Source organism: Narcine bancroftii, chromosome 9 (genome assembly GCF_036971445.1).
Source record: "Narcine bancroftii isolate sNarBan1 chromosome 9, sNarBan1.hap1, whole genome shotgun sequence".
In the NCBI taxonomy this organism is placed as follows: domain Eukaryota; kingdom Metazoa; phylum Chordata; class Chondrichthyes; order Torpediniformes; family Narcinidae; genus Narcine; species Narcine bancroftii.
The window spans coordinates 75,290,880-75,318,647 of NC_091477.1; the positions used below are offsets into that span (position 1 = coordinate 75,290,880).

The window sequence follows — 27,768 nt, forward strand, 5'->3', positions numbered from 1 at the left end:
CAGATTTATTATTCAATGGTAGTAATGAAAATTACTATATAATGAAACACTTCACAGAACTATAAAGGGTTCCTTATTGAAGGAATGCAAACTCACTTTGAGCCGCAGTATTTACAAAAGGGATTACATGCAAATCTCTCCATCACACCCTCACCTGATGAGTAAACTAATGGGATTTATTTTTGAAGCTTAGACAGCAAATTCTTCAGCAAATCAACACTTCAGCTGATAGGCTCCCCTTCTGCCTAAAGCTCTATGTGTACTTGTCTGTGTGACTAGAACAGGGGTCCCAAACATTTTAGACCGTTGACCCCTTCAGGGACTACGTGGTCCCTCATTGACTCACATGCATGGAATCCTGGCGCTGGATGGTGGGTTTGGGGGTGTTGGCCGGGTTGGGGGGGGTGGGGTGTTTGGTAGGATGCCCAGATATCTGGCATCTGGTTTTGGGCCAGTCTGACTTTTGAGCTCTCTGTCTGGTGCCACCTAAAGCTGGAGGTTAACCTGTCCTTTATTTGGGGGTATAGGTCCCAGATGGAGGACAAGGGTCAGAAAGGGAACACCCTTTAAATCTAGCATCCCGGGGTCCACAGGCCATGCGTGGCCGGATGGCGCATGTGCGATGAGGGGGAAATATTGACGACGACGCTCAAAAGGTTCATGGCAGGTAAGCCACCCCCACCCCACCCTTGTGCTAGATGGGGATGGGGTGGTGGTGATGGCAGTGTTGGACCCAGGGGGAGGGTGATAGTGACTGTGGGTGAGGGGGGCTGGGTGAGGCGCTATTTTAAATCAATCCCCCCCAGTGTTATCAACCTCCGCTAGCATTTATTGACCCCCCCCCCAGATGGTCTCATCGATCCCTTAGGGTCAGTATCGACCACTTTTGAAACCCCGAGTCCAGAACATCATTTGTTGCATTTTCACCAACCTCTTGACATTGATGGGTTAGTCACACTTTGAATTCACGTGGCACCCAGAACCAGATGTAACTTTGCGGCTCTGAATCAATTCCAGCCTCTCTCCATGCTCATCCATCTCATCCCCCCATGGACTTAACTGGAATCACATGCTGCAATCAAGAGCAAAAAACAGTCTGCCCAAGGAGCTCAATGGGTCGGGCAGCATCAGCAGAGGAAAAAGGAATTAATGATGCTCTATTGAAGTTCTTTTATTCATTGAAGGATACAGATGCATTGGAGAGGGTGCAGAAGAGATTTAGCCGGATGTTGCTTGGATTGGAGAATATGTCATATGAAGCAGGTTTACCGAGCTAGGGCTTTTCTCTGGAATGAACGAGGAGGGGTTTATAATCGGGTTTAGATAGTGTGGAAGACCAGCACCTTTTTTGCCCAGGGCAACAATAGGAAATACCAGAGGGCATCCATTTAAGGTGAGTGGAGAAATGTTTAGGGGTGATGCCAGTGGTACACAAAAAGTGGGTGGTGGAGTCTGATACAACCATATGAGTGTAAGAAAAAAATAGAGGGTAACAGGTAGGGAAAGATTAGATTGGTGTGGAGTAGTTTTCTATAGGTTGGCACAACCTCGTGGGCTGAAGAGCCTGAACTTTCCTGAAAAGCTCTATGTTTCAACCTGAAATATCAATGATATCTTTTCACCCCAACTCATGCTGCTTTATCAGCTCCTATAGCAGATTACTTTTTTGCTGTGTTAAATGCTATCCTCATTGTGCGCCATCTGTATACTTTTTTTTCCAATTCAAACCATGTGCAGGGCATTTATTTTTAGCTCTCATGTAAAATATTTTGGAGTCAGACTTCACAGACAACCATTGAAAGAATTTTTTAAGTTCTGAAAGAAATTGATCAGATCTGAATTGCTAAGGAGCTTATTTGCATACTTTCTTATATTCAGACGGTTCCTTGGATTGAGGATGACTTGCTTGGGTGCTATTCTGTAAATTCTTGAGATGCTCGATGAGGCAAGTGTTGAATCTGCTCATTCTTCCATGAGAGGGACAGGAAGTGCCCAATGGGGCTGGTGGGTGGATAGTTCAAGAGGTGGTCTGTTTCTCCCACCATTTAAGCTAAAGCTTCCTGTGGCCCCAGTAGGTTTCAATATTATCCTGAACTTTGAGCAGGCATGTATCAAGGATTCTGAGCACTCAGTAAAGATGTTAAGCGAGAGTATTTCTCTCTTTCTGCCTGAGTATTCTTTCACTGGTCACAGCAGACAACTATGTAAACTTCTAAATGGACTGCTAAGGATCATACCAGAAATGATAAGCTCAGAAGAAGTCACTTGCATTTCACGCTCCAAGCCAATCAGTTGGAGGAAGCCAGTGGGTCAGCAGCATTAGTGGGGGAACAAAAGAATTGTTGATGCTTTGAGCCAAAACCCTCCATCCGGGCTGTGGAATTTAGTTCAGGAATGGTGTAAAGAAGGCAGGGTACACTGACCCATCATCTGCATCACATGTCCCCTCCAAGCTGTGCACGTGTGCGTGCGCACACATTTTGCAACCAGCACACAAGGGAAATTAATGTGCACACAAAAGGTCAGTTACCTAAAATAATGTAGTACTTCAAAATTACACTGATTGAAAATAATCTCTTAGCTAACTGTTTCTGTTGGTTTTTCAAATACTGCATTGGCATTTGTATTATATTGAAACATGCCAATGCAGTTTTATTAGTCATGAAAGATAGGCTGTGCCAAAATGATCTTGAAACAATTTCAAGTTTATATTTGCACAAACATTCAGGGCGTACATACTTTTGTCACAGGAAAAAAATTTACACAACATAAGATTTATGCGCAAGCTGATGACTAAAAATTAGAGAGTACATTGATCTGCACTCACTCGTGTGATTGCATTTCACCCTAATGGGTAGTGTGAGTTTCCTTTTGGCCCACAGTAATCCAGTTCTGTCATTAAAATAGCCACATTATTTTGTTCCCTATTCAACAGTACAAATTCAATTCCTCTCCCACTGAATTTGGATGCTCAGGGATGGGTATGATGAGAGCTAGAGATGGAACAGCCTAAAGTTTACCAGTAGCTACTTCTGTACATTTCTGGATTATTTGCCTTCTGTGTTTTATTCCTTATTTTCCTCCTGCTCGGGTGGTTGTAAATTGTAGTGACAATTGTTTCAACTCAGTGTTTACATGTTTTCTCTCTCATTCATGCCCATTAACATGCTCAATTTTTCCACCAATCATTTACTGTGAATGACACCAACTTTTGTGGGTGTCATCTACAACAGTCAGTTCATGTGGCAACCAGCATTTCTCTAGGATATTGGAGGAAACCTGAGCACCCATAAAGAACATGCAAACTCCTCATAGTAAGGTTAAAATTATACTTTGGGTAGTAGAGGTATGAGATTTTTGCACTCTGGATTTATTTCAGAAACCCTTCATCATTATCTCAATTCAGGAAAATATAAGACAAAATTTTGCAATTCCTCCTTGTTCAATTCTTTTTGCATTGGTATCGGTTGTGATTCTGCATTGTCGGCAAAATCACAAATGGCAATGAGGAAATGTACAGGAGGGAGATAGATCAGCTTGTTGAGTGGTGTAACGACAACAACCTTGTGCTCAACATCAGCACAACCAAGGAGATGATTGTGGACTTCAGGAGGAAGTCAGGGGAACACAACCCAGTCCTTATCAAGGGCTCAGTAGCTGAGAGGGTCAAGAACTTCAAATTCCTGGCTGTCAACATCTCCGAGGATCTGTCCTGGGGCCTCCACATTGATGCAATCATAAAGAAGGCTTGCCAGTGGCTACACTTTGTGAGGTGTCTGAGGAGATTTGTTATGTCACCGAAAACTCTCATAAACTTCTACAGGTGTACTGTGGAGAGAATTCTGGCCGGTTGCATCACTGCCTGCTATGGAGGTGCCAACTCTCAGGACAAGAATAAACCAGAGGGTTGTTAACTTGGCCTGCAACATCACAGGCACCAGACTTCACTCCATCCAGGACATCTACATGAGGCGATGTCTTAAAAAAGTAGCTTCTATCCTCAAAGACCCCCACCACCCAGGCCACGCCCTCTTCACTCTGCTACCATGAGGGAAAAGATACAGGAGCCTAAAGACGAGCACTCAGGGGCACAAGGACAGCTTCTTCCCCACTGAAATCAAATCCTGAATAATCAATGAACCAAAGACACTGCCTGACTTTTCGTTCACTATTACTGTTAATACTATTTTTTAATGGTAATATGTTTGTAATATGTTTGCAATGTGATTATAATATGTATGTTTGCACAAAACACAAAATTTCATGTCTTGTGCATGACAATAAATCCTGATTCTGATTCTGATATCATATTAGTGAGGTAATTTCTGTCCAGAATATTTACAACTCTTCATTTACAGAAGTGTTCCAAAATTTTGTGAGACTTGAACGTAAAATAACCAACGGTGTCTTGACCTAAAATGTTTTAACCTGTTCTTACTTTCTTGCTGTTTGGAGAAACTTGTTTTGTACAAGTTCCCTGATGCATTTCTCACACTTCAAGAGTACATCTCTGACAATAAAAATCCAAGCTTTTGTTTAAAACAAATACTTGGATGTAGACAGGAATGCTTTATTGAATGAAGAACTATTTATATTGCAGCTAATTCAAGATAAAAGAATACAGGGATAGCTGCAGGACATCCTTGAGTACAACCAACCATTCATAACTCTGCCAAGAGTTTAGCACTGTATATAATGGCAGATCTAACCATAGTATTTAGAGTGGAACTATTCTGGGAAGATCTTTAGCACCGTAATATCCCTTTTTCCAAATCAGTATATTGTAATATATTCAAAATTAATTTTTAAATTAAACATTTGTGAGCATTTTTATTATTATTATTAAAAGCTGCAGCCCAGACAACCAGAAGCTGGATACATTAACATTACTGAACTGATTGCACTGATAGGACCCTTTGCTTTACCCTATCCCTATGTGTGATGAAACGAGAGAAGATAAACTATTCAATTCAAGAATTCTGAGAGGCCACTTCAACCTTTGATGTTCGTTTAAAATGATCTCAGATTAGCTGTCTTTTATGCCTTGCCAAATTTCCTGCCAAAATTGGAGTAGGTGAAATACAAACTTCTGGTCATGCACAGACGGGGTATCTCTATCACCAGAAATCATAGTCTGCTGTCATCTTCATTACTACCTAATCCTAACTCACTACCTGACCTGGATAGCATGCAAAACAGAGTTTCTCACAACAGTAAAATTGTTCATTGATTTGTTCATTCTTCAACTCAAAGTCATCCATTTTTGAACAAAAAGGATGTACTCCTTCAACTATAAAAGCCTCTCTCCTAACATACCACATCCATGTGGGAGTTGCTCGAGCCTTCTTATTTAAAAGCTTAAGTACCTGTAAGGATAATGACTGAAGTTGTCCATTATTAGTCTGGATATAATAATTCTCCAGAAAGGAATAGAGGATTTGCCCTATCAGGTGCAGACAGCCAGTCAGAACAAAGTGGAAAAGATCACATGAATATTCAAACAAAATTCTAATACATTGATGGATGTGATTCAAGATTTTTTTTATTGATAAGTAACAGAAAATATAATTCAGATATACCCCACTTTACAAAATTAGAGTATCCCCACCGAACCTTTCATAAGCCAAAATGATATAAAGCAAAGAAGTGATTACCATTGATTTCTATGGGAAAATTTTTTGAGTGTTCCCAGACCCAAAAAATAACCTACCAAATCATACAAAATTCTTTGGCTTGGCTTCGCGGATGAAGATTAATGGAAGGGTAATGTCCACGTCAGCTGCAGGCTCGTTTGTGGCTGACAAGTCCGATGCAGGACAGGCAGACACGGTTGCAGCGGTTGCAAGGGAAAATTGGTTGGTTGGGGTTGGGGTTGGGGGTTGGGGTTGGGTGTTGGGTTTTTCCTCCTTTGTCTTTTGTCAGTGAGGTGGGCTCTGCGGTCTTCTTCAAAGGAGGTTGCTGCCCGCCGAACTGTGAGGTGCCAAGATGCACGGTTGGAGGCGAGATCAGCCCACTGGCAGTGGTCAATGGGGCAGGCACCAAGAGATTTCTTTAGGCAGTCCTTGTACCTCTTCTTTGGTGCACCTCTGTCTCGGTGGCCAGCGGAGAGCTCGCCCTAGAACACAATCTTGGGAAGGCGATGGTCCTCCATTCTGGAGATGTGACCTACCCAGCGCAGTTGGATCTTCAGCAGCATGGATTCGATGATGTCGGCCTCTGCCATCTCGAGTACTTCGATGTTGGAGATGAAGTCGCTCCAATGAATGTTGAGAATGGAGCAGAGACAACGCTGGTGGAAACGTTCTAGGAGCTGTAGGTGATGCCGGTAGAAGACCCATGATTCGGAGTCGAACAGGAGTGTGGGTATGATAACGGCTCTGTATACGCTAATCTTTGTGAGGTTTTTCAGTTGGTTGTTTTTCCAGACTCTTTTGTGTAGTCTTCCAAAGGCGCTATTTGCCTTGGCGAGCCTGTTGTCTATCTCGTTGTCGATCCTTGCATTCGATGAAATTAGATAGGTAAACTGGTTGACCGTTTTGAGTTTTGTGTGCCCGATGGAGATGTAGGGGGGCTGGTAGTCATGGTGGGAAGCTGGCTGATGGAGGACCTCAGTTTTCTTCAGGCTGACTTCCAGGCCAAACATTTTGGCAGTTTCCACAAAACAGGACGTCAAGCGCTGAAGAGATGGCTCTGAATGGGCAACTAAAGTGGCATCGTCTGCAAAGAGTAGTTCACAGACAAGTTGCTCTTGTGTCTTGGTGTGAACTTGCAGGCACCTCAGATTGAAGAGATTGCCATCCATGCGGTACCGGATGTAAACAGCGTCTTCATTGTTGAGGTCATTCATGGCTTGTTTCAGCATCATGCTGAAGAAGATTGGAAAGAGGGTTGGTGCGAGAACGTAGCCTTGCTTCATGCCCTCAGACAGCTCCAAGAAAAGTGCAGAGAACAAAACAAAGGACTCTACATCACCTTTGTTGACCTTACCAAAGCCTTCGACACCGTGAGTAAGAAAGGGCTTTGGCAAATACCAGAGCACCTCGGATGCCCCCCAAAGTTCCTCAGCATGGTTATCCAACTGCACGAAAACCAACAAGGTCGGGTCATATACAGTAATGAGCTCTCTGAACCCTTCTCCATTAACATACAAAATAACACAAAATAAAATAATACTAACATTTATTAAAAGTAGGAATGATATGATAAATATGCAGTCTATGAAATAGAAATGTACATTTTGACCTTCTAACGTGCTCTGGTCAGAGCCCCACCCCACTTAGCGCTGCCACTGTCACCCTGCTCATACAAGGAACACACACCTATTTCTTCTATTCTCTGTACACTCGATCCATTGGGGGTGAAGGGGGGGGCGGGGTAACATCATGAGTGTATGCAATGGGTGACACCAACTCTAGTGATGCCACTGGATGGGAGAGGAAGAGGGTCATCCGTCTGTTGACATCTCATCGTAGTTCCTGGGGAAAGAGCTGCTCGGGGTGTGTGCGTAGCCTCGGGATGCATGCTCAGCCTCTTTCATGTCTCGCTGCTTTTGTAAAAGCGAATTTGTGTAAAGTGAGTATTCGTAAAGCAGGGTTTACCTGTATTACTGAACATGAAATTTCTTGAGTCTACCATAAGGCAGACAAAGATTTGCCAAGAACATGAAATTGCTCGGCACTTCTTACGGTCAGAGAAAAGTAAACAAAAGGGTGTCCTCCCAGAGTCACTGAGTGTCCCTGGATTCCCCTCAGCTCCTGCAGCCTCAAAGACTTTGTTCCAAACCATTGGCAACCCAAGCTCCAGATCCAAACTAACTCAATCAGGAAGCCTTCAGCACCCTTAGCACCCTCTCACATTCTGGTTCCGATACCCCTTCAGCCAGTCTTGAGCCAGTCTCCAGCAGTGAGCAGCCTGGAACAAGTCACTTGACCACAGTTGCCAGCAGCCTGCAGCCTACAAGTCACCATTCCACAGAGTTACCTCTGCTGCCTCTCCTTCTCAAATTGGCGGCGGGGGGGGGGGGGTTGGAATGTGGTCTCCGTGTTTCCTGGTGCCCCGCGTCAGTCCTCTGCTTCCCCAGAGCATTGGCTGAACATAGGGGCCAGACCCTGCGATCATAGGATTTTAAAATAAACAACCATTGGCTCCTTTAACAGATTGTTTAAAGCTTGCAGGGAGTGTGGAACAAGGTGCCAGCTGAAGTGGTGAATGCAGGCTCAATTTTAACATTTAAGAAGAATTTGGATAGGTTGGAGGGCTAAGAAATAGGTGCATCTCAGTGGGACTAGGCAGGAAAATAGTTTGGCACAGACTTGAAGGGCTGAAGGGCTTGTTTCCATGTTGTAGTATTGTATGGTTCTTTAGGTGCTGCCATCTTGGGCCTAGAACGCATGGACATGGGATTTTAAAATAAACAATTGTTGGCTCCTTTAACCGGCTATTTAAAGCCTGTAGGGAGCCAAAGGCAGTTGGACTGGTAGAAACCTGTGGATGAACATTGTGTCTCCTCTCCCTGTCTCCGTGGGTCCACACCAGTGGTGGATTCATTCAAGGTTGTGAAGAATAGACAAAAGTCCCTCCTCGATAGTGCCATTACCATCCAATAGAGGGACATGTTGAAATTCGTAACTAAACTCAAATGTCACCAATACCAAGGAGCTGATTGTAGACTTTAGGAAAGGAAAACCAGAGGTGTATGATCCAGTGATCATTGAGGGATCAGAGGTGGAGAGGGTGGGCAACTTTAAACTCCTAAGGGTCATTATTTCGAAGGACCTTTCCTGGACGTATCATATTAATGCCCTTGTGAAGATAACATGTCAGTGCCTCCATTTCCTCAGGAGTTTGCGGAGAATTGTTATGTCATCGGAAACCCTGGCAAACTTTGACAGATGTGTAGTGGAAAGTGAACTGACTGTCTGCATCACAGCATGGTATGGGGGGACCGATGTGTACGAATGGAAAAACCTGCAAAAGGGAGTGGTCAAAGCCCAGCACCTCATAGGATTAAACTCTCCCCAGTATCTAGAAAATCTACATGGAACGTTGCCTTTGGAGAGCAGCAACAATCATCAAGGATCTACACCACCCAGGACCTGCTTTGTTCTCGAGGCTGACATTAGGAAGGAGGTACAGATTCCACAGCACTCGTATTTCCAGGTTTAGCAATAGTTGCCACCCCTCAACCATCACACTCCTGAACAATAGACTTACTCAGAGACTCTTTTAAAGACTCTTACTTTGCTCATTATTTATTACTGAACAGTTATATTTTTGTATTTGCATAGTTCATTTGTTTAAATTTTTTTCTTTTGTTTATATTCCTTTCTTCTTGAGTAGGGTAATGATAATTAGAAATACTGCCTGGTCTGCTAGAAAAGGGACCTCAGGGTTATACGTGATGTCATATACAAACTCTAACAATAGATGTGAACTTTGAACTTTCTCCTGCTGGAATTTTGTCAGGTGTAGCTATGGTTTTAAGTGTGGAATTTCTTTGTTAATAGGCCTCAGGCATTGCTCTGCTTGACCTCCCTAACACAAAACCTCTGATGTTAATCCATAATGCAGCTTTAAAAACTTTTAACATGCTCCCCAGGCATGGCACTCCTGGAAACAATGTGGAGGATTGCCCTGGTAACATAGTACTACTGGTAGTCAAGATGAAATTGGAGAAAATTCTATGAAATAAAGGTAAAGATGAGGATATTTGTCAATCACAAGAGCTCATCATCTGGATCCTATTATGTCAGTAATGAAGATCACAAGCAAGTGGGATTATAACAGTGACCTCCCGGAAGCTAACCATTTAAATTCTGAGCCACACTCCCAGGCTCACATGTCTGCCCATGGCCTTATGTACTATCCCACCCTGACCACCCACAGATTGGAGGAACACACCTTATTTCCATCTGGGCACTCTCCAACCAGTTGGCCTTAACATTGACTTCTCTGCTTTCTGCTAAACTTGCTCGTCTTCTTTCCCCTTCCCCTTTCCAGTTCTCCCCTCCCTTCCTCCTTACCCACCCAGCCATCCCTCCTCCCCCCTGATCGCTGCTGTCCCATCCCTCTCTTCTCCACTTATCATATCCTGCCTTTACCACCCCCTCCCTCCCCCTATCTTTTGTTAAGATGCTTACCAGCATTTTCTCATATCTTGATGAAGGGCTCAAGCCAGAAACGTCAGTTATGTATTTTTACCTTTCCACATAGAGGACACTGTTTGATCTGCTGAGTTTTCCCAGCATTGTGTGTTTTTACTTCGACCATGGTGTCTACAGGTTTTCCTGATCTATTGCAAGTAAATGGGAAATGGTCTCTCTCAACCCCTACAGTTAGAGGATGGAAGATTGAGATCTTCACGGCTGTGCAAAATCTTTGCAGATTATTGTTCAATTAAAAGATTATTAAAAGAAGATTTAAAAATGTGGGGTTGTAACCTTGGACAGGATTTGCTCGTCTTACATTGTCTCCTTATCACAAACAGTAATCCGCTCATGAACTGATGCTTGGCAAATACAAATTTGCCCAATTGCTGACCTACAGCAACGAGTGATTCAGGCACCACAATCCAGGACAAAGACTCGCCTTCTGATAAAACAAAACACCTGAAGAAGCAAAGGAACTGTCGAGGATTTCTTCTTCCAGACATTTGCATGATTTCCATTCCAGACTGAGGTCAATTGTTTAAGGTATCCTATCAAAATCTATCCATTTTGTTTCAAACCAAACTGCTGAACGAACTAGGAAATGAGTACACTGCATAACGATAGAATAATATTTCTATAGTTGTATCAATTATTTGTTTAATATCATCAAGAAAATAGTTGTGGAAAAATGCTTAAAAGATTTAGAGATCTACATAAACTGGGATGTTGAAAATGTAGGCTTGGTTATGATTTGTGTGTACATTGGGGGGAGGATACATTTATACTCCCACCTCCTTATCACAATTGTGTTGTCCAGCCAGCTTAAAAGTGTAATTTATAGCCTGACTACATATGCACAAGGGCCAAGCTAATGATATCAAGCATCAGTTGATGTTACCTAGTGCCTGGCAAAGTCATGCCACATTTCTTATACAGGAGAAGGCCACAGTTCCTGAATGAACAAGGGTGAAACAGATACACTTTTTTCATGGCTCTGGATTTCGATGAACAAGGAGGAAGTGAGAAGGGACACCCACTATTTGCAGGGGTCCAGGAAACCCTCCATGGAGATGATCAAGCTTCAGTGGGTGGTGGATGCAGTTGAAGTGAACATAATTGTAGCACCAAGGAACAGGATGCAACAGGACAAACCAAAAAAAAACCTACCAGATGTTGTCAAGGTGAATAGCACCATGATCCTAGTTCTTAATAGCTGCACTTACCAGCTTGCCCCAGTGCTCCTTGGAATGCAACCCCTTTACTGACCTACAAACAATCTCCATCACATCACATTCAAAAATGTATTGGGGGTTGTAATTGGGTGCAATCAGATGGGATGGGCTCATGGGCTGAAAGGACCTGTTACTGTGCTGTAGGTCTAAATTTAAGATTTACAAAACTGCACCCTATCATTCAGCTACCCTCTAACATATTCTGTGACATATTCTTGACAATAAATTCTGATTTTGATTCTGAACTTTGACAAGAATAAAATGTACTGGGGGTGTAGGTTAATAGGGTGTAAATTGGGTAGCATGGGCTCGTGGGCCGAAATGGCTATTTTCTGTGCTGTTTGTCTGATTTTAAAAAAAAACACTGCTCTGAGCTGCATATTCACACCTCATCGAATGTTAACCAGCACTTTTGCCATGAATGATTAACACGTAGTGTTATCTGGTATACACTGCTCTTATTTAGCAGGGCTGGTGTCAATCAATAATTCATAAGAATCATGTTACCAATAACCAAGCTTGTACATTTCCAATGTATGCACGTGATTCACGCACTATTGTGCAAACCTATTTGCCAGACGATAACAATGAGTTTATTGTCATACACATTGTACAATGTACACATGCACCAAATCCTCACTCTGCAGTTCTTCTGGCACCATTAAAAATATTATCCACAATGAATACACAGTAAATTACATGAAAAAGAGATAATAAAATACAAAATAGATAAAACATAGTCACAATTACCATCATGCAAGAAAAATAGTGTTATGAGAGTGCAGTCATTTTAGTGCTGTGGGGAACATTATAGGATTAGTGTACCAAGAGGTTCAAGAGCCTGATAACTATTGGAAAGAAACTGTTCTTAAACCTGGAGGTACTGTACCAAGGTAGCAGCAAGAAGAGGTTGTGACCAGGGTGATGGGGTCCTTTACGATGTTGGCCGTCTTCTTGAGGCAGCACGCACACCTGTGATGGATCTGGCTAGGTTTGCCACCTTCTGCAGCCTTGTGCGTTCCTGGGCACTCGAATGGTCAAACCAGCCCATGATGTGACCAGTCAGCATGCTTTCCACAGTGCACCTGTAGAAGAGAGTGCAAGTGGTAGTAACAGGAGGGAATAGGTAAATGAATGAGGTGCAAAGTGGAAGAGATGGGTTTGATGGTTCTGATCGCAAGGGAAATTTGCAAATTTGTGACTATGGTAACCAATGTGACAGATAGAGTCATCTTAGAGAAAGCAACAGATGCAATGGATCCAGAGATGTTACACTGCTTTGAATCTTAGAATGTTGAGTTGTTCTGTAGGATGGCGCATCAGTCTCCAGAATTCACTGGTATTCTGTAGAATTCAGAACTTGCATTATTGTACTGTATCCTTAAATGCTATACAATGCTTAAGAATGTTGCAACACCCTGAAAATATTGTACCCTGTTCTTGAATACTACGTTCTGCACCCGAATATCATACGATGCTCTAAAGCAGGGGTGTCAAACTCAAATTCACAGAGGGCCAAAATTAAAAACTTGGACTAAGTCGTGGGCCCCCAAACTAAATATTTATTGAAAATTTTCAACAACATCTGCATGTTTTCTCTTCTTTCAACATGTAATGTTAAATTTTTTCTTATTAAAATAAATGTTTAATAATAGTTTTGGTTAAACTCTTTCCAGAAGAAGCATTAACAAATGAGAAATAAAATATTCAATAAATAATATTTCTCTATAGCCTTTAAGCTCCTTTTAAATGTATTTTTTTTCACAAGCCAACAAGTCAAAAAAATAACAACTTGCTTCAATGACAAACAGGTTTGCCTTTTAAAATGATGAACATATAGTCTGCCTCCCACCTGTCTTGAAAGGTCCTGTTTTCTTTCTTTTGTTTGGCCATTTTTCGTAAGGGGTTTATTACATGTGAGTTGGGCGACAGGTCGCAGATGCCAATGAAAGTAAAGAGAGGAGGTGGGGGCAATTAACGGGCTGATGCCAATGCATTTGCAAAGCATTCTGGGATTTGTAGTATTAGCTGTGCATGCGCTATACTGGCGCGGCGGCCAGCGGGCCAGCTCTAATACATATTTGATATGATCGTGCGGGTCAAATATAATTATATCACGGGCCAAATTTGGCTCGCGGGCCTGAGTTTGACATGTGTGCTCTAGAGCATGGGATGGGAATCTAGAATCTTCAGACGTCTTCTAGAATATTGTGCTGACCTCTAGAACATTGCACCTTCCTCTAAAATGCCATGCCATTATTTGAATGTTAATCCAACCTTTTATCATCTTCTTAAATTCTGTATCATATACAAGAATGGCCTGAGTGCCTCTACAATTGTGCACAATATCGTACTTTAGAATATGGAACCACGTCGTACTCTAAAAATTGCAGCTTGCTATTCCTGTTCTAAAACATTGTTGCATCTTCTGTAATGCTTCACACCACATTGCAGAAAGTTATAGTGTGATCTTAAAAACTCCACTCTCCTCAAAAGCATGGTGCGATACTTTGGAATCTTGTTCATCATCTAGAATGTCATGCTGTGCTCTCGAATGCTATGTCATCATCCAGAATGTGGTACTGTACACTAAAATATTATATATTTTGTTTATAATATATATTTTGTTATCCTTTAGAATGTTCTAGAATGCTATGTGTGCCTTTGATCAAATATCTTGTGAATTATGGTCCAAAATGTTGCAACATGTTCTGCAGCAATATATCATCTCATAAATGTCTTACTCAGTAGTTATGAAGTGAACCAGCTGTGCTATATTCTTGAATTTTATCCTGTGTTCTTAAATTATGTTTTCAAGGGCTGACTGAGAAACTGCTGGCAGGATAATAGTTAGAATGTCAAATATAAAAGCATTCCGCGTAGCAATGATTGTATCATCGTACCCATCACAGTAAAACCACAGCTAAATGCCACATCAGTGCCAAACCATTCCAGCATACTAACATTAAGCCATTTCACTGACACTAATCTATTGAATATAGATCAGGCTCCTGGAAGTCCAAAACTGTTATCTGAAATATAAAACTCTGCGGTCAGATTATTTAATATAAATTGTCATCTAGATGAGAGCTTCTCGTAACCCCACAATAATGAATATCTGCCTATTTGTGCATCCTACCAAATGTTGCAAGAAATGTCAAAGGTCCGTTGACAAATAAAATGTCACCGTGTCACATCAGGGCACAGGGGATAGAGAGAATGGTCAAGTCAGGCACTTTCTTAGATAGATTAAAAATACTGTCCCCTCGCAGAAATCAGTAAAAGTAATCAAAGTAGCAGAAAATTGGAAAACATTCAAAATATAAATCACTTGGATTTTTGCATCAAAAGCAACAGAGGCGATTTTTACCTTCCCTGTTGGAGACAGGAGTCTGCCAGCAGGTGGCAGATGTAATGCCTTTCAAACCCATCCAGTACAATCTTACATAATTCAGGTTTTCAGAGAAATTAGACTGAGGAATTAAGATTATGACTAAGTTTTAGTTCTACTATTTAAATTTCAGTTCTACATTAGAAGCATAACACCAATTACTCATTTAAAAATGCCCACTCCAACTGCATTGGACATTCATGTAGACCAATGGTTCCCAAACATTTTTGGGCTTCCACCCCCTTGGCTCTCAGGCCACATCCGTAGTGCACCCCACACCTCCTTCCCCCCCAAACCCACCACACACACACACACACACACACACACACACACACACACACACACACACACACACACACACACACACACACACACACACACACACACACACACCTCTCTTAGTATTAGGTCTATTGCAAATTTTAAACAACAACTAATCTAACACTATAAACAAAGCTATCTACAATTTTTCACAAATGAAACTTATAGTAAACAAATTTATTTAGCAATATGAAAGGGTAAATGTACATCTCACATGTAACTATTGCTTTCAGTTTTCACACTATATTGTGGTCGGTCACCATCCCAGTGGTCCTGTCCCGGGCAGTCACTGTCTTGGTCAGTCACTATCCTGCATGATGAGTCACCATTCCAGGTGGTCGGTTGCCATCCCGAGAGGTCTCGTCCTGAGCGGTCCCATCCCGTGCATTCCTGTCCCGACCAGTCACAATCCCCGGCCGTCACCATCCCTGGCTGTCACCATCCGGGGCAGTCACCTCCACCCCCTCCTCACCTGATGGATAGTGCACGATGAGCGTTGGGGCTGAGTTTGCTGAATTCGAACTGTCCTCTCTTTTTCTCACTGCCCCCTTTTTCCTTGCCTCCCTCTTGGATCTTTCCACTGCTCCCAGGGGGACAGCACCACCCACATTGGGAATGACGAGACTTGTGATACTTTCAGTGGATCCAATAGGAAATGTAGTTTGCTTTGCATTCATACATCACAAGTGAGCAAGGGTTGATGAGTGAGGCTTGGGCAGCAGAGAATAGTGTAGGTCAGATACCTGGAGAGTGATGGCTGTCAATAATTCCAGAATAGGAACAATAGCAAAGCAGGTATGACAACCTCACTTGTAAACAACTTCAAGAGTTGTCTTGAGTATGAATGACATGATGTTATAGTCCAAGTGAGTGGAGCTTCAGTCACCGCATTGCTGGTCACTGAGGTATACCACATTCTCAGTGTTAACTTCAATCAGGTCAATGATACTCTAATTAATCACCTCGCTGGCCTACAGCACTGTTCACATCAAAACTTAGTTTAAAAAAAAATTAATAATCATTTACAAATAATAAAACGTTCAAAATACTTCCATATCCTTAGTGTTGTATCCATACATTTCCATCAACGTAAATTGTTACAAACTTTCTCTAATTACAGCATTGCCATCACTGTGGCACCTGTTGTTTCTCCCCCCCCCACCCCCCATATTGTTGGATGGGCTTCCCGTTGGTCTTAGCACCCAACTACCTGGTAATGGAAGGACTCCAGACTGTGGTCCTTCCCCACAGTGCCTTCGCGTTGGCTGCACCAAGCCTCAGCGCGTCCCTCAGCATGAACTGCTGCAGCCTGGAATGTTAGCAGCATTCCCTCACTGGCTGGAAAACCAACAGGTTTTGGGCAAACCAAAGGGCACCTGTTACTGTGTACATAACTGGGAACAGCCCGTAAATGAGAGTCCTCTGTCTTGCTGCTGCTGGGGATGAAACACGTATCCTCTACACACTCTTAGCAAATCTACATTCTGCAAAAAGGTGGACGACTGTCTCCACTCCACCATATTCACCTCGAGGACAATGTGTGTTGTGGGTGATGTTTCTGTTGTACAGGAAGGATCTGACTGGGAGAGCTTCTCTAACCACTAATCAGGCCAAGCCCTGGTACTTTCCCAGTATCTCCAGGACCTTCTGTGTCTGATAGACGTGGTCAAGGTGTTTGTCTGGAAAAACTTTTCCACTAAGGATAGGTGATGGAAAAGTCCAGCTGACTGACATTGCACAGCAATGGGACCTGGTCCATCCTTCACCATGAGGTGACACCTGAGACAGGTAGAACCTCGACATGTCGCGACACTTGGTGCCCTCATACTTTGTTTTCCCTCACAGTCTGATGCAGCCACATGTGCAGCTGGTCATCAGGATGAGGGCCACATTGGCTACGCCTTTTCCTCCAATACTTGGCGACTTGTACATGGCGACCCTTCAGACCCTTTCCATTTTGGTCCTCATATGAACCGGAAGACTGCTCTGGTGACTGTCAGGTTGGACGTGCTGGAGATGGGCCTTACCTGCTCCATGTAGTCAGATATAACTGTGAAGAGGATGGCTTTTAACACAAAAGTCTGCAGATGCTGTGATTGTAGTAAAAACAAAAATGCTGGAGAAACTCAGCAGATCTCACAGCGTCAATAGGCAGTAAGGATATATGACCAACTTTTTGGGCCTGAGCCCTTCTTCAAGGGTGAAAGGGATGGCGGAGTGGTCAGACCAGTTACCGAAGAGCATTGCCTTGCTCTTCATCTGGTTTACCCCAGACTCAAAATGGCCTCAAGTGCTGGGATCATGTGTTGGAACAGAAGATAATAACTTTGTCCATGAACAGGGAAGCTTTGACCTGAGTGCCTCTACTAAGTGGCAATATCACTCCTCTTATGGCCTTACTGATGGATTCAGCAAAGGACTCTGGGAAGCTCAGAAATAAGGGTGGAGAGAGCAGACAACCCTGCTGGACTATAGACTTGAAGGGGAGGCTGTTTATTTCCCACCCATTGATTTGGACTGCTCTATGGATGACCATGTAGAGCAGTTTAATCCAATTTCGGATTCCCTCCTCAAAGTCCATTTTGAAGAGCATGTGTGGGATATCCGGTCAAAACCCTTCCCCTAGTCTAAAGTGGCTAAGCAGGTGTCCACCCTCCTTTTCTGCACGTAAGCGATGGTAGCTCTGAGCAGCACAAAGGTGTCGGAGATTTTCCTGCCTGGAACCGCACAGGTTTGGACTAGGAGGATAACCTGTCCCAGAAAATACTTGACTTGAATGGTGATGACTTTGGGCAGGATTTTGTGGTCAATGTTCAACCATGACATCCAGGTCCCCATGGTTCCTCCAATGGCAGCCCCTTTGCTGCTCTTTCTCATCATCTTCACTTGGCATTTTCTGATCTGGATTCCAAACAGATCTTTGACATCCATGCAGGTCCCTGTCCCCTCGACATAATGGCCCAGGAAGGTGAGCACATCCACTACTGGGACATGTGGATTGAACGTGGACACCAATGTCACTCATTTGTTCTGGGAAGGGTGAAGAGTGGCAGTGCCTTGAATAGCGAGAGTGGAGCCACATTCTCCTTCTCCTGATAGTCCCCAAGCATCCTGTGCAATCCTGCCAGGCTATTGATGGTCTTATCAAACTGATTGCTATCCACAATATCTTGGAGGTAGTAGATGTCCTTTGCTTTAAATTTCAACACCTTCCTGACGAGGAGGTCCCGGGAAACAGGGCTCTCTTCACTCATATCCTTCACTGCCACTCTGACAGTGTTATGGATTATTTTGCCTCCCAAGGAGTTTGCTGCAGCAGCCATCCTTGTGAGACTGGTGGAGGTGGGCTTACTGCTGGAAAGGGAGTTACATTAGTCCTCCAATCAGCATGGATTTGCCCCTCTGTCAGCAGGCCAGTTCACACAATCCTCCCAGGTACCTTCTTCCTCTTTCCTCTTCCCTCTTGTTGTAACAGTAGTTCACGGATCCTGTTGATCAGTTCACACTGGATGAACTACATTTGATTTTAGCCAAGTTTGGAAGCGATATCCAAACTAGAATATGGAAGCTTGGGCTCTGTTTAAAGCACTGTCCACTAAACCCCAACACCCAGCCCTTCCACTATCTCAACTCAGTCAGTGGGAGTTATGTAAAAGATTGCAAATGCTGGAATCTAGAACAATAAAAATAGTTGTTGGAGTTGCTCCAGCAGTTTGTTAATTGCTCTAGTTAGTCAATACTCTAAATCTATTGTGACCTGGGCTATGTCTTTCCCTGAATGGATGCATGTTAAGCAGCTGCTACAGGAGGGGGACCCGCCCAAAACCCAAAGGGAAAAGTGTAGCACTATCGATCAACCACATTAGACTGAGAGTTGTGATTTAGTAGGCTTTAATCACCTTAAGACATCAACACATCTTGCATGTTGGTGGCCCAGTTACAAGGCAGGTACTGAGGAAGGGGTTTGGGGATAACAGCCTTTATAGGGATTTCCAGGAGGGAGGAGTCATAGGCTCAGGAGGGTGGGCCAGCTCATAAAATACATACAATACAGTGGTTCCACCACATTCACCCCTTCTTTTGAAACAAAGTCCAGCGGGGTGAAGTGGTTCAATGTTCATTACAGGTTCAGCCTGTCCTGTAGTCTTGTCTGTCGCTGCAACCATCGTAAGGTTGGCTGTGGTTTGTCTGCTGGTTCCTGTGTGGTGGGCTGGGAGGGGGGGGGGATAGTTAGTAGGTCTGTGGGCTTGCTCGTTCTGGGGTTGGTGCGCTCTCTTAGGCCCAATTAGTGGGGCTTCCGTGAAAGGATGTTGTTTGGTTGGTTGAGAGGTCCCCTGCAATGTGCCAGATCTCACTTGAAAACCGTGTCCTGCCGCCCATCCTGGTACTCCATGTAAGTGGCTCTGAAAGACCTTCCCATCTCCCCAGTAGCTATCGGCACAGCAATGTGCAGGAACCTAGCATATTCTGCAATTACACAATTTTGTACACATGGTTGTTTTGCAGCGTGCTGGAATATCGTGTATCTGATTCCATGTAACATTGATTGTGTGTAAGGCCTCAATGTGATTGGCTCTTTAAAAGATACAACCATTACTTGTAGAATCATTTGCTAATCTAGAATTTTTTGGCTGAAGAAAGGGAGAAGAGAGGTTTTCCAGGGTGGGAATGGATCCTTGAGTATATTGCCTGCTTTCCCAAGAAGACAGAAGGTATAGACAGAGTTGATGGAGGGAAAAATGGCTTGTGTGATGGTCTGAAGAATTCATTCCAATTTTGTGCGGACATGTACAGAGCAATTCCTGTGATGCATCCAAACAAAATACTTTCTTGTGCATCTGCAAGAATTGATAATAGACATTGAGGAAGTGCCTAATTTCCCAAAATTTCTGAGGAAGTAAAATTGTGGATCATATTTGTTAGTCATACTGTCAATGTGGTTAGATTAGGACAGGTTGAATATAAACCTTAAAATATTATAAGGGTGCCAAATAATGTGGAAAGTATTGCTGGATCAGGATTAGAGGTGTTGATGCAGAAATGCTTATAATCACCTTTCTCGACCTACCAATTCAGCTTTAGTCTGACCTATGGGCAAACTAAACATATGTCAGCCAAATGTAAGGGGAATGCATACAGTTAATGGCAGGGCTCTTAAAAAAAGAGGGATCTGGGTTCCAGGTCCATAGCTCATTGCCAGTAGATAGGTTGGTAAAGGTGTATAGTATGCTTGGGCAGAAAATTAAGTATAAATGTAAGGAAGTCTTGTTGCAGCTCTATAAACTGGAACATGTGGAATATTGTGTGTATTTCTGATATGGATGTGGAGGTTTTAGAAAGGGTGGTGAAGAGGGGTTTTTTGATTAATTAATTTAGACATAGAGCACAGTAACAGGCCATTTTGGCCCACGAGTCCGAGCCGCCCAATTTACATCCAATTAACCTACACCCCTGGTACATTCTTTGAAGGATGGGAGGAAACTGGACTCCCTGGGGAAAAGCCTCGCAGACACAGGGAGGATGTACAAACTCCTTACAGAGAGCACAGGATTTAAACTCCAGTCCTGATCGCTGGTGCTGTAAAGGCGTTGCTCTAATCGCTACGCCCACTGTGTTAATCAGAATGTTGCCTAGCTTAAAGGTTAGGAGTTACAGGGAGAGATTGGACGAACTTGGGCTGTTTGCCTTAAGCATGTCAGTTGAGGGGAGATCTGATAGAGGTGTATGAAATCACGAGAGGCATCGAGAATCTTTCCCCAGTGTGACAGTGACACGCAGTGGAGAGTATGCACTTATGGTGAGGGACCAGCAGTTTACATGGGAGAGTGGTGGGTGTCTGGAATGGGCTGTCAGGAGTAGTGGTGGAAGCAGATACCGAAGTAGCATTTAAGAAGCTTCAAGATGATGTAGATGAAGGGATTTCTATCAGACACAAGCAGCAGAGTTTTAGTTTAATTTGGACAGCATGTTTGGCACAGTCACGTGGGCCGAAAAAACCTCTTCCTTTACTGTAATGTTCTTAACAGCATCATCAGTATTTTTAACCTCCAATCTATATAACCTTTTCTAACATGAATATGTTATAGTGACAGGATACTATTTAATTAATTCATCAATTTTTTTTGTCTGTCTTTGCTTTACAGTCTCTTCACGCCGCATCGCACAAGGAAAGATGAGCAATCCCCAGCTTCAGAAGGACCCCGTTCCCAGTGTGGTTGTTACAAAAATGATGCCTCCACCTGCAACCCTCAAAAACATTGTCTTCAAGAAGACTACCTGTGATAAGGCGGTGCGTGACCTCTCTTACCTTCCAAGGGTTTTACGTGTCTTCTTTATCTTCCTCATATCACCTTGTTGCATTCACGTCCTGATGGTTTGGAAGTTTCGGGTTGTGTGAAGGAGTCTACCAGGAAAGAAAGCACGAGCGCCAAACCAGTAGCCCAGCAGCGCAGCTGATGGAGCTGCTGCCTCACAGCTTCAGGGGGCCAGGTTCAATCCTGACCTCAGTGCCGACTGTGTGGACACTGCACATTCTTCCTGTGATGTGCAAATTCCCCCCCAGGACTTCTGGTTTTCCACCTACATCCTAAAGACATGCAAATTGGTGGGTTAAACTGGCCTCTATAAAATGCCCCTAACGTGAAGGTGAGTGGTAGAATCTGGGGAATGCTGACAGGAATCCCAGGAAAACAATGTGGGTTGGTGTAGGAGTAGGGTAAGGACCTGGGCTGAAGGTCTTGTTTCTGTGTTGTGTCTCTCAAGCTGCGCAGAGGAGATTATTCTGTAACTGCTGTGGTGAGTGCTTTTGAGTAGCAGTTCAGTCAATGAAGCAAAGAACAAATAGAATCAATTCTACTTTTTTTCAGTATAGTGTCCCAAATGCTCAAGTCTATTGAATCAGTGACAAAAATGAAAAACTCTGCAGTATTCATGGAAAGAGAGCCTGAGTTAATGTTTCAAGTCACTGATGTTTCATCAGAACTGAAGAAGTGAGAAAACAAGTCAATGTTAAGTCTCAGAGATGAAGAGGAAGGGTGAGAATGGAGAAATGTTTGCGATCGAGTGGAGACCATGGGTGTCCTGGGAACAGTTTGTAACAGAAGTTTAAGAGCGAAAAGGAAGTTGCAAGTGTGAGATGCAGCAACGGAGAGAGAATAACTGAGTTAATGTTAATGATGGATGACCTTTCATCAAAACTTGCCCATTCTAATGATAAAGTATGGTTACCAGTATTTCAAATCACCAGTCATTTTCAGGCCAAGTATGAGAATTTGTTCTTTGACATTTACAGCATAAACCTTTGGTATTTAAAGGACTTGTGCAGGGACCAGAATGGATTTTGTGATCTATGTTCAAAATTAAATTTCAACTTTTAGGTAGGAAGTCATGTAATAGGCCTTGAACTCAAAACCTGCTGAATCAGAATTCCATGTACAACCACTGAGTTAAATTGAATACCTGCTGTGTTTTTTTATAAACTACAGATATTGCTTCTAAAATAACACATTTTAAAATATTAAAGGCATGTTTTGATGAGGATACTGAGGGGATGTATATTGAGTGAGTGAATGGGCAAAAGACTGTAACTGGGGTTTAATGTGGGGAAGAGTGAGGCCATGCACTTCAGTAAAAGAAATAAAAAAGCAGAATATTTTAACTGAACGAGAGTGAAGTTCAGAGTGATCTAAAAGTCCAAGTGCATGAACCACAAAAAAAATGAGCTGTCTGGTCAAGACTCAAGGTTTTGTTCATTGTAATGGGTTCAAAAATATACATAAATGTTTTTTTCTTTGTTTACCCTGAAAAGGTCAAGCAAGGCAAATGCTATTTCAGTCTTTATTGGAAGGGGCTGGTTTAAAAATAAGGAGGTATTTTTCCAATTGTACAGGGTACTGGTGAACCACTCCTGGAATTTTGTGCACAGTTTAAGTCTCCTTACCTGGAAATAGACATTGTAAAATTGGAGGCAGTACAAAGAAGATCTACCAGGGTGAGGTGAGGGTTGTCATACCAAAGGAGACTAAATTGTCTGGGCCTATATTCCTTGGAATTTAGAAGAACATGGGTGACTTCATTCAAACATACAAAATCAAAAGGGAGTTTGACAGGGTAGATGCTGGGATGTTCTCAATGGGAGAGTCTCAAACATGGGGACATCAAGATCAGGGGCTAGTCATTTCAAAGCAACATAGAAATTACTTCTCTCGGATAGTATTGCATCACTGGAATTCTCTGCCCTGGCAGATGGTAGAAACTGGATCGTTAGAAGTATTTAAATTAGAAGAACACTGTTTGATAATTTGATCAATAGAGAGGTGTGGAGAAATGGCAGAGAAGGCCGACATAGATTGACCATGGTCATATTAAACAGCAAAACAAGCTTGACATGTCTGTTAGCACAATCCAGCTCCCATTTACTTCTGTTCCAGTGTTCTTGGTTTTAAATTCCTGTGTGGCAGTTGTTTCCGTCATTTCCTTCCATAAAGTCAATTAAGCCTTTGGCAGAGTGTCTGTAAAATGGCTGAGCTTTACGCTCACTCTTTTCAATGTCTGCTGCAAGGACAGAGGAAAACCCTGGAGAAAAACGTCCTGAAATGTTTCTGCACACTCAAATATTAAGACTCAGAGCTAAATTACTGAACAATACATTTTTTTTTAAAAGGAGCACTGTTGAAAAGGAGAATATTAAACATCATTTACTGTGCAGAGACAGCAAGGTCCTAGTTCAAGGCTCAACAGTTTTCTTGGTCGTTTGTCTTATTTTCTTTTATTTGGATTGGCCACCAGGATTCTCCAAATTAAATTGATGGCTAAAATACTGAAAAACGACTTCACTGAATGTGTAACATTACGGTTAGACAAAGCACTATATAGATGTACTAAAAACAGAAAATACCAATCGTGGGAAGATGAAATAGCTAATTAGAGGTTTTAGACGGCAGACACAATCAACAAAATTTGCCGTTACATGAGCAGTCTAAGAAGGAAAGTGCAGGAATTTTTAGTCAATTCCTGCACCGCAATTTATCCTGGAGGACCCCTACTACTTTTCGGGGGAAGCCTGTAGCCTAAATCACACCACAAAACTCACCCCATGAATTCGACGTCCAGCTGATGACTCAGGTCACGTTGCTCCACACAAAAGCACCGGGTCTAACGTGCTCAGGAACTTAAGGGGTGCAGTGTAAATGACCACAAGGTGAGCAATTATGTAAATTTATGTTAAATTTTTCACGGATTTTTCCAACATTGCTATCTAAAAAACACTAAGCCTGACCTGCTTCTAGTGTTTTCTGCTTTCATTTAAGATTTCTAGCATGTGCAATTTTTTTTTATTTTCCCAAGATAAGCTCTTCTCCCATAAGTCTCCAGATCTTTATTCTGCAATTAAAACTCAATTTAAAGTTTACACACAGAAAAAAACCCCCAGAGATTTTGTGGTCACATTTCAGTGACCTGTAACTTTAATCCTTCCCCCATCTCCTACCCTGACATCTGTGGATAAGACCTGCTCCAGAAATACTCAAAATAATGCTCAATCCAAGATTCCACCATTAACTGCTCAACATAAATTTGAGGAGGAACATCTGATCTTCCCTTGTGAATGTAACCATTTCAGGTAACCCCTGATTTTCTGTATAAGTTTCTATTATTTTCAATTTATTTGCAGCTGCCATTTTAAAACAAAATTGATGTTTTGACAACTTTGTTCAGCACACTATGCAGATATGTCCTGTCTTTTTCCACCCCTCTCCCTCTGTACAACATAATACATCTGTTTTCTCACTTCTCAAGTTCTGATGCAAAGCCCCTGCCCTGAAGTGTCAAATTCCTTCTCTCCCAGCAACGTTGGCTGACCTCTGTGTATCCGCAGGCTTCTTGATTTTAATTGCCATCGCATTTTGGAGATATAGTTGGCTGCGTCTGCCTTAGACACTCACCATCTTACTTCTGCATTCACAGATCGCCGTCTACTTAGGCAAGAGAGACTTTGTGGACCACGTCAGCCATACAGATCCCGTAGGTACGTGCACTTTCTCCTTGAGAACCTGTTATTTAATATTGAGAATTCTAAACTTTTCCCACAGAAGGGGAATGTTTCCAACTGTTTTGCGAGCATTAACCTGCAAAGATCATGCTTACAAATTGTACCCACATGTAAAATCGCTTCACATTTGATCCTTATTCAGAAGCAAAATAACCCTGCTTAAAGTACTTATTTCCGTAAGTCACCATAATGATTACTAGAAGGGGTTGCAGCCAGAATGCACCTGAAAGCCCAAATTGCCATGATCCTAGAGAACGACCCACTCTCCCTGTCTCTTCCCCCTCTCTCTCCCCTCAGACTGTAAATGAATATTATTCGATGGTTAAACGGAACTGGGCGCCTTGTGTGCTGGCTACACTCTGCTCGTACTTCGATCTGAGTCCTTCCAAGAATGCTGCCCGTATGCAAGGAGGCTGACCTTGTGTTTTGCCCTTTTCCTTGGTATGCAGAAGGAAGCCATTTGGTGTATTGAGCCTAGATACACACAGGAGACTGCAGGCACTACAAGTTGAAGTGAAGCACAATCTGCTACAGGAACTCAGCAGGCCGAGGAGCATCGATGGGAGAAAAGGAATGGTTGACCTAACAGGACTCCTTCATTGAGAGACACGAGTCTTGATGAAGATTTCTGGCCTTTACACACATCAATGCTGCTGGGCAGCCTGAGTCCCTCCAGCAGACTGTGTTTGTCCCATTGAGCTTAGTGCAATCCTGTTGCTTCATTTATTTTCCCCTGACCGTTGCTCTTTAAAATGCCCATCAACTCCCCCCAATTCCACTGACTCCAACATGATTAACTCAATCACTGCCAGTTGTTTGGAATATGGAAGGATACCAGACTGCCCAGAGATCATGGGGAGAATATGCAAACCTCTTTCAGCACTGAGGTCAGCATGAAATCTGGGTCATTGGAACTGAGGGAGCAGCTCGACCTGCATTCCTGTTGCCCTGGCACTCAACAGTTAAACACAAGCACTGATTGCAGTGAATTGGAATTCACTGTCTGTGTGTAAAGTAGACGGCTGACCCTTCCTCTTGGCTCCACCCCCGTTGGTCCCCATAAAAACACTGTTTTCCCGCCTTACCCCAGATTTACCTGAAGACATCTGTAAATACTGGCTGTTAGTTGTAAGCTAATAAAAGCATTAGTGCTCCTCAAGTCTCTGAGTACGATCGATCACGTTACAGTTTTATTAGCTTGCTTTTGAAGAAAGGATGGAAGCCCTCTTGAAGGCAGGCATGCTCCAGGTTGACCCTCTATCCCTGGAGGAATTCACCTTCTGCTTGGCGTGCTTCCAGTCTTACAGAGCAGCCACCCAAGAAGTCTTCCTCTCCAACGGCCGATTCAAGGGATACGCGGTCATCAGGGATGTATGAGACAGCCATTGAAGGCCTGAAGGCCCACTACATGAGGCCTCAGAACAACGTGCTGGCAAGACACCGACTCTCACAACATCGGCAACGACCAGGTGAATCGCTGGATGACTATGTCCTGGAACTATGGACACTGATGAGAAAGTGCCACAACGAGGTGGTCTCAGCCTGCGTGAGAGAAGATGAACAAGTCCAGGATACTCTTGTCATTGGAGTTAGTTTGTGGTATGTGTGGCAGCAACTATTGGAGTTTGGGAAGAAGGACCTTGCCAGTACCCTCGAATTAGCGAAATCCCTTCAACAGGACCAACTTAGAGCAGACCACCTCGCTAATGAAAGCGGTGCCTTCTCGAAAAGCCAGGCCTACAGAACACAGCTGCCCCAGGTACCGACTTCCCGGCCAGACGTGACAAGGAGTGCTAATTCTGCAGACAGGCCAAACATCCCGTGACAGATGCCCTGCGAGAGACTCAGTGTGCTCAGGATGCGGTTAGAGGGGACACTGGGCAAAAGTCCATTGTGCAAAGGGGAACCCCAGAAAGGCTTCCATGTGTGCAACCCATGAACAGTCGTACACCCTGTGCCCAAGCCCAGAGGTGCGGGCCCACGTTTCTCCATGCTGCTCGCCATTTCCATCTTGCTACGCCTTGTGGTGGGTATTTCTACCAGAAGAGAAGCTACAGTGGGAATGGCGGCCATCTTGCCTCTCCTTGTGGTCGATGCCACCTCTCTGGCCTTTGGATCAAGACGACAGCGGCAAGGGGGATCAATGCATCCTCTGGAGCACTGGCATCAGTTGTTCTCGACCAAGCGAAACCCCATCATTTGAGAAACTCGACGATGGAGGTGAGGGTAAACAGACACCCGATGGATTGTTTAATAGACACTGGCTGGATGGAGAGCTTTATAAACTCTATGACCGCTCGCCGGTACCGCGTCTATCTAGCGTAACAATCGTATTCAGCGACTATTCAGGGGTATTGTACAGTGCATTTAACTGCAAAAGGGGGTGAATTTTGCAAATTCCAACTGTATGTATGGAAAGGCTTGTGTGTTTATGTGTTGCTGGGCCTAGACATCCTGTGTCACCTTAAAAGTGTGACCATGGAGGACTCAGGCGCACTTCCCCAATCATGGTGAGGAATGGAAGGTCCCAAAATCCAGACGCTACATACCACACTGAATATCAATTCCCCCCCCCACCCTTGATTCAGAACATGACCCCCTCCCCCCGACTGTAAGCTGATAGCCACC

At 43.4% G+C, this 27,768-nt stretch overlaps 1 protein-coding gene across 10 annotated transcripts in view; it reads left to right on the forward strand.

The window, feature by feature from the left end:
- Nucleotides 1-27,768, forward strand: part of LOC138742290 (S-arrestin-like) — a 107,380-nt gene that overhangs the window by 43,936 nt on the left and 35,676 nt on the right. For all 10 annotated transcript variants that reach the window (XM_069896514.1, XM_069896513.1, XM_069896509.1 and 7 more), the window contains 2 exons: nt 21,236-21,381; nt 25,056-25,116. In XM_069896514.1, coding sequence (XP_069752615.1) covers nt 21,236-21,381; nt 25,056-25,116 — 207 coding nt within the window. The remainder of the gene's footprint in view (nt 1-21,235; nt 21,382-25,055; nt 25,117-27,768) is intronic.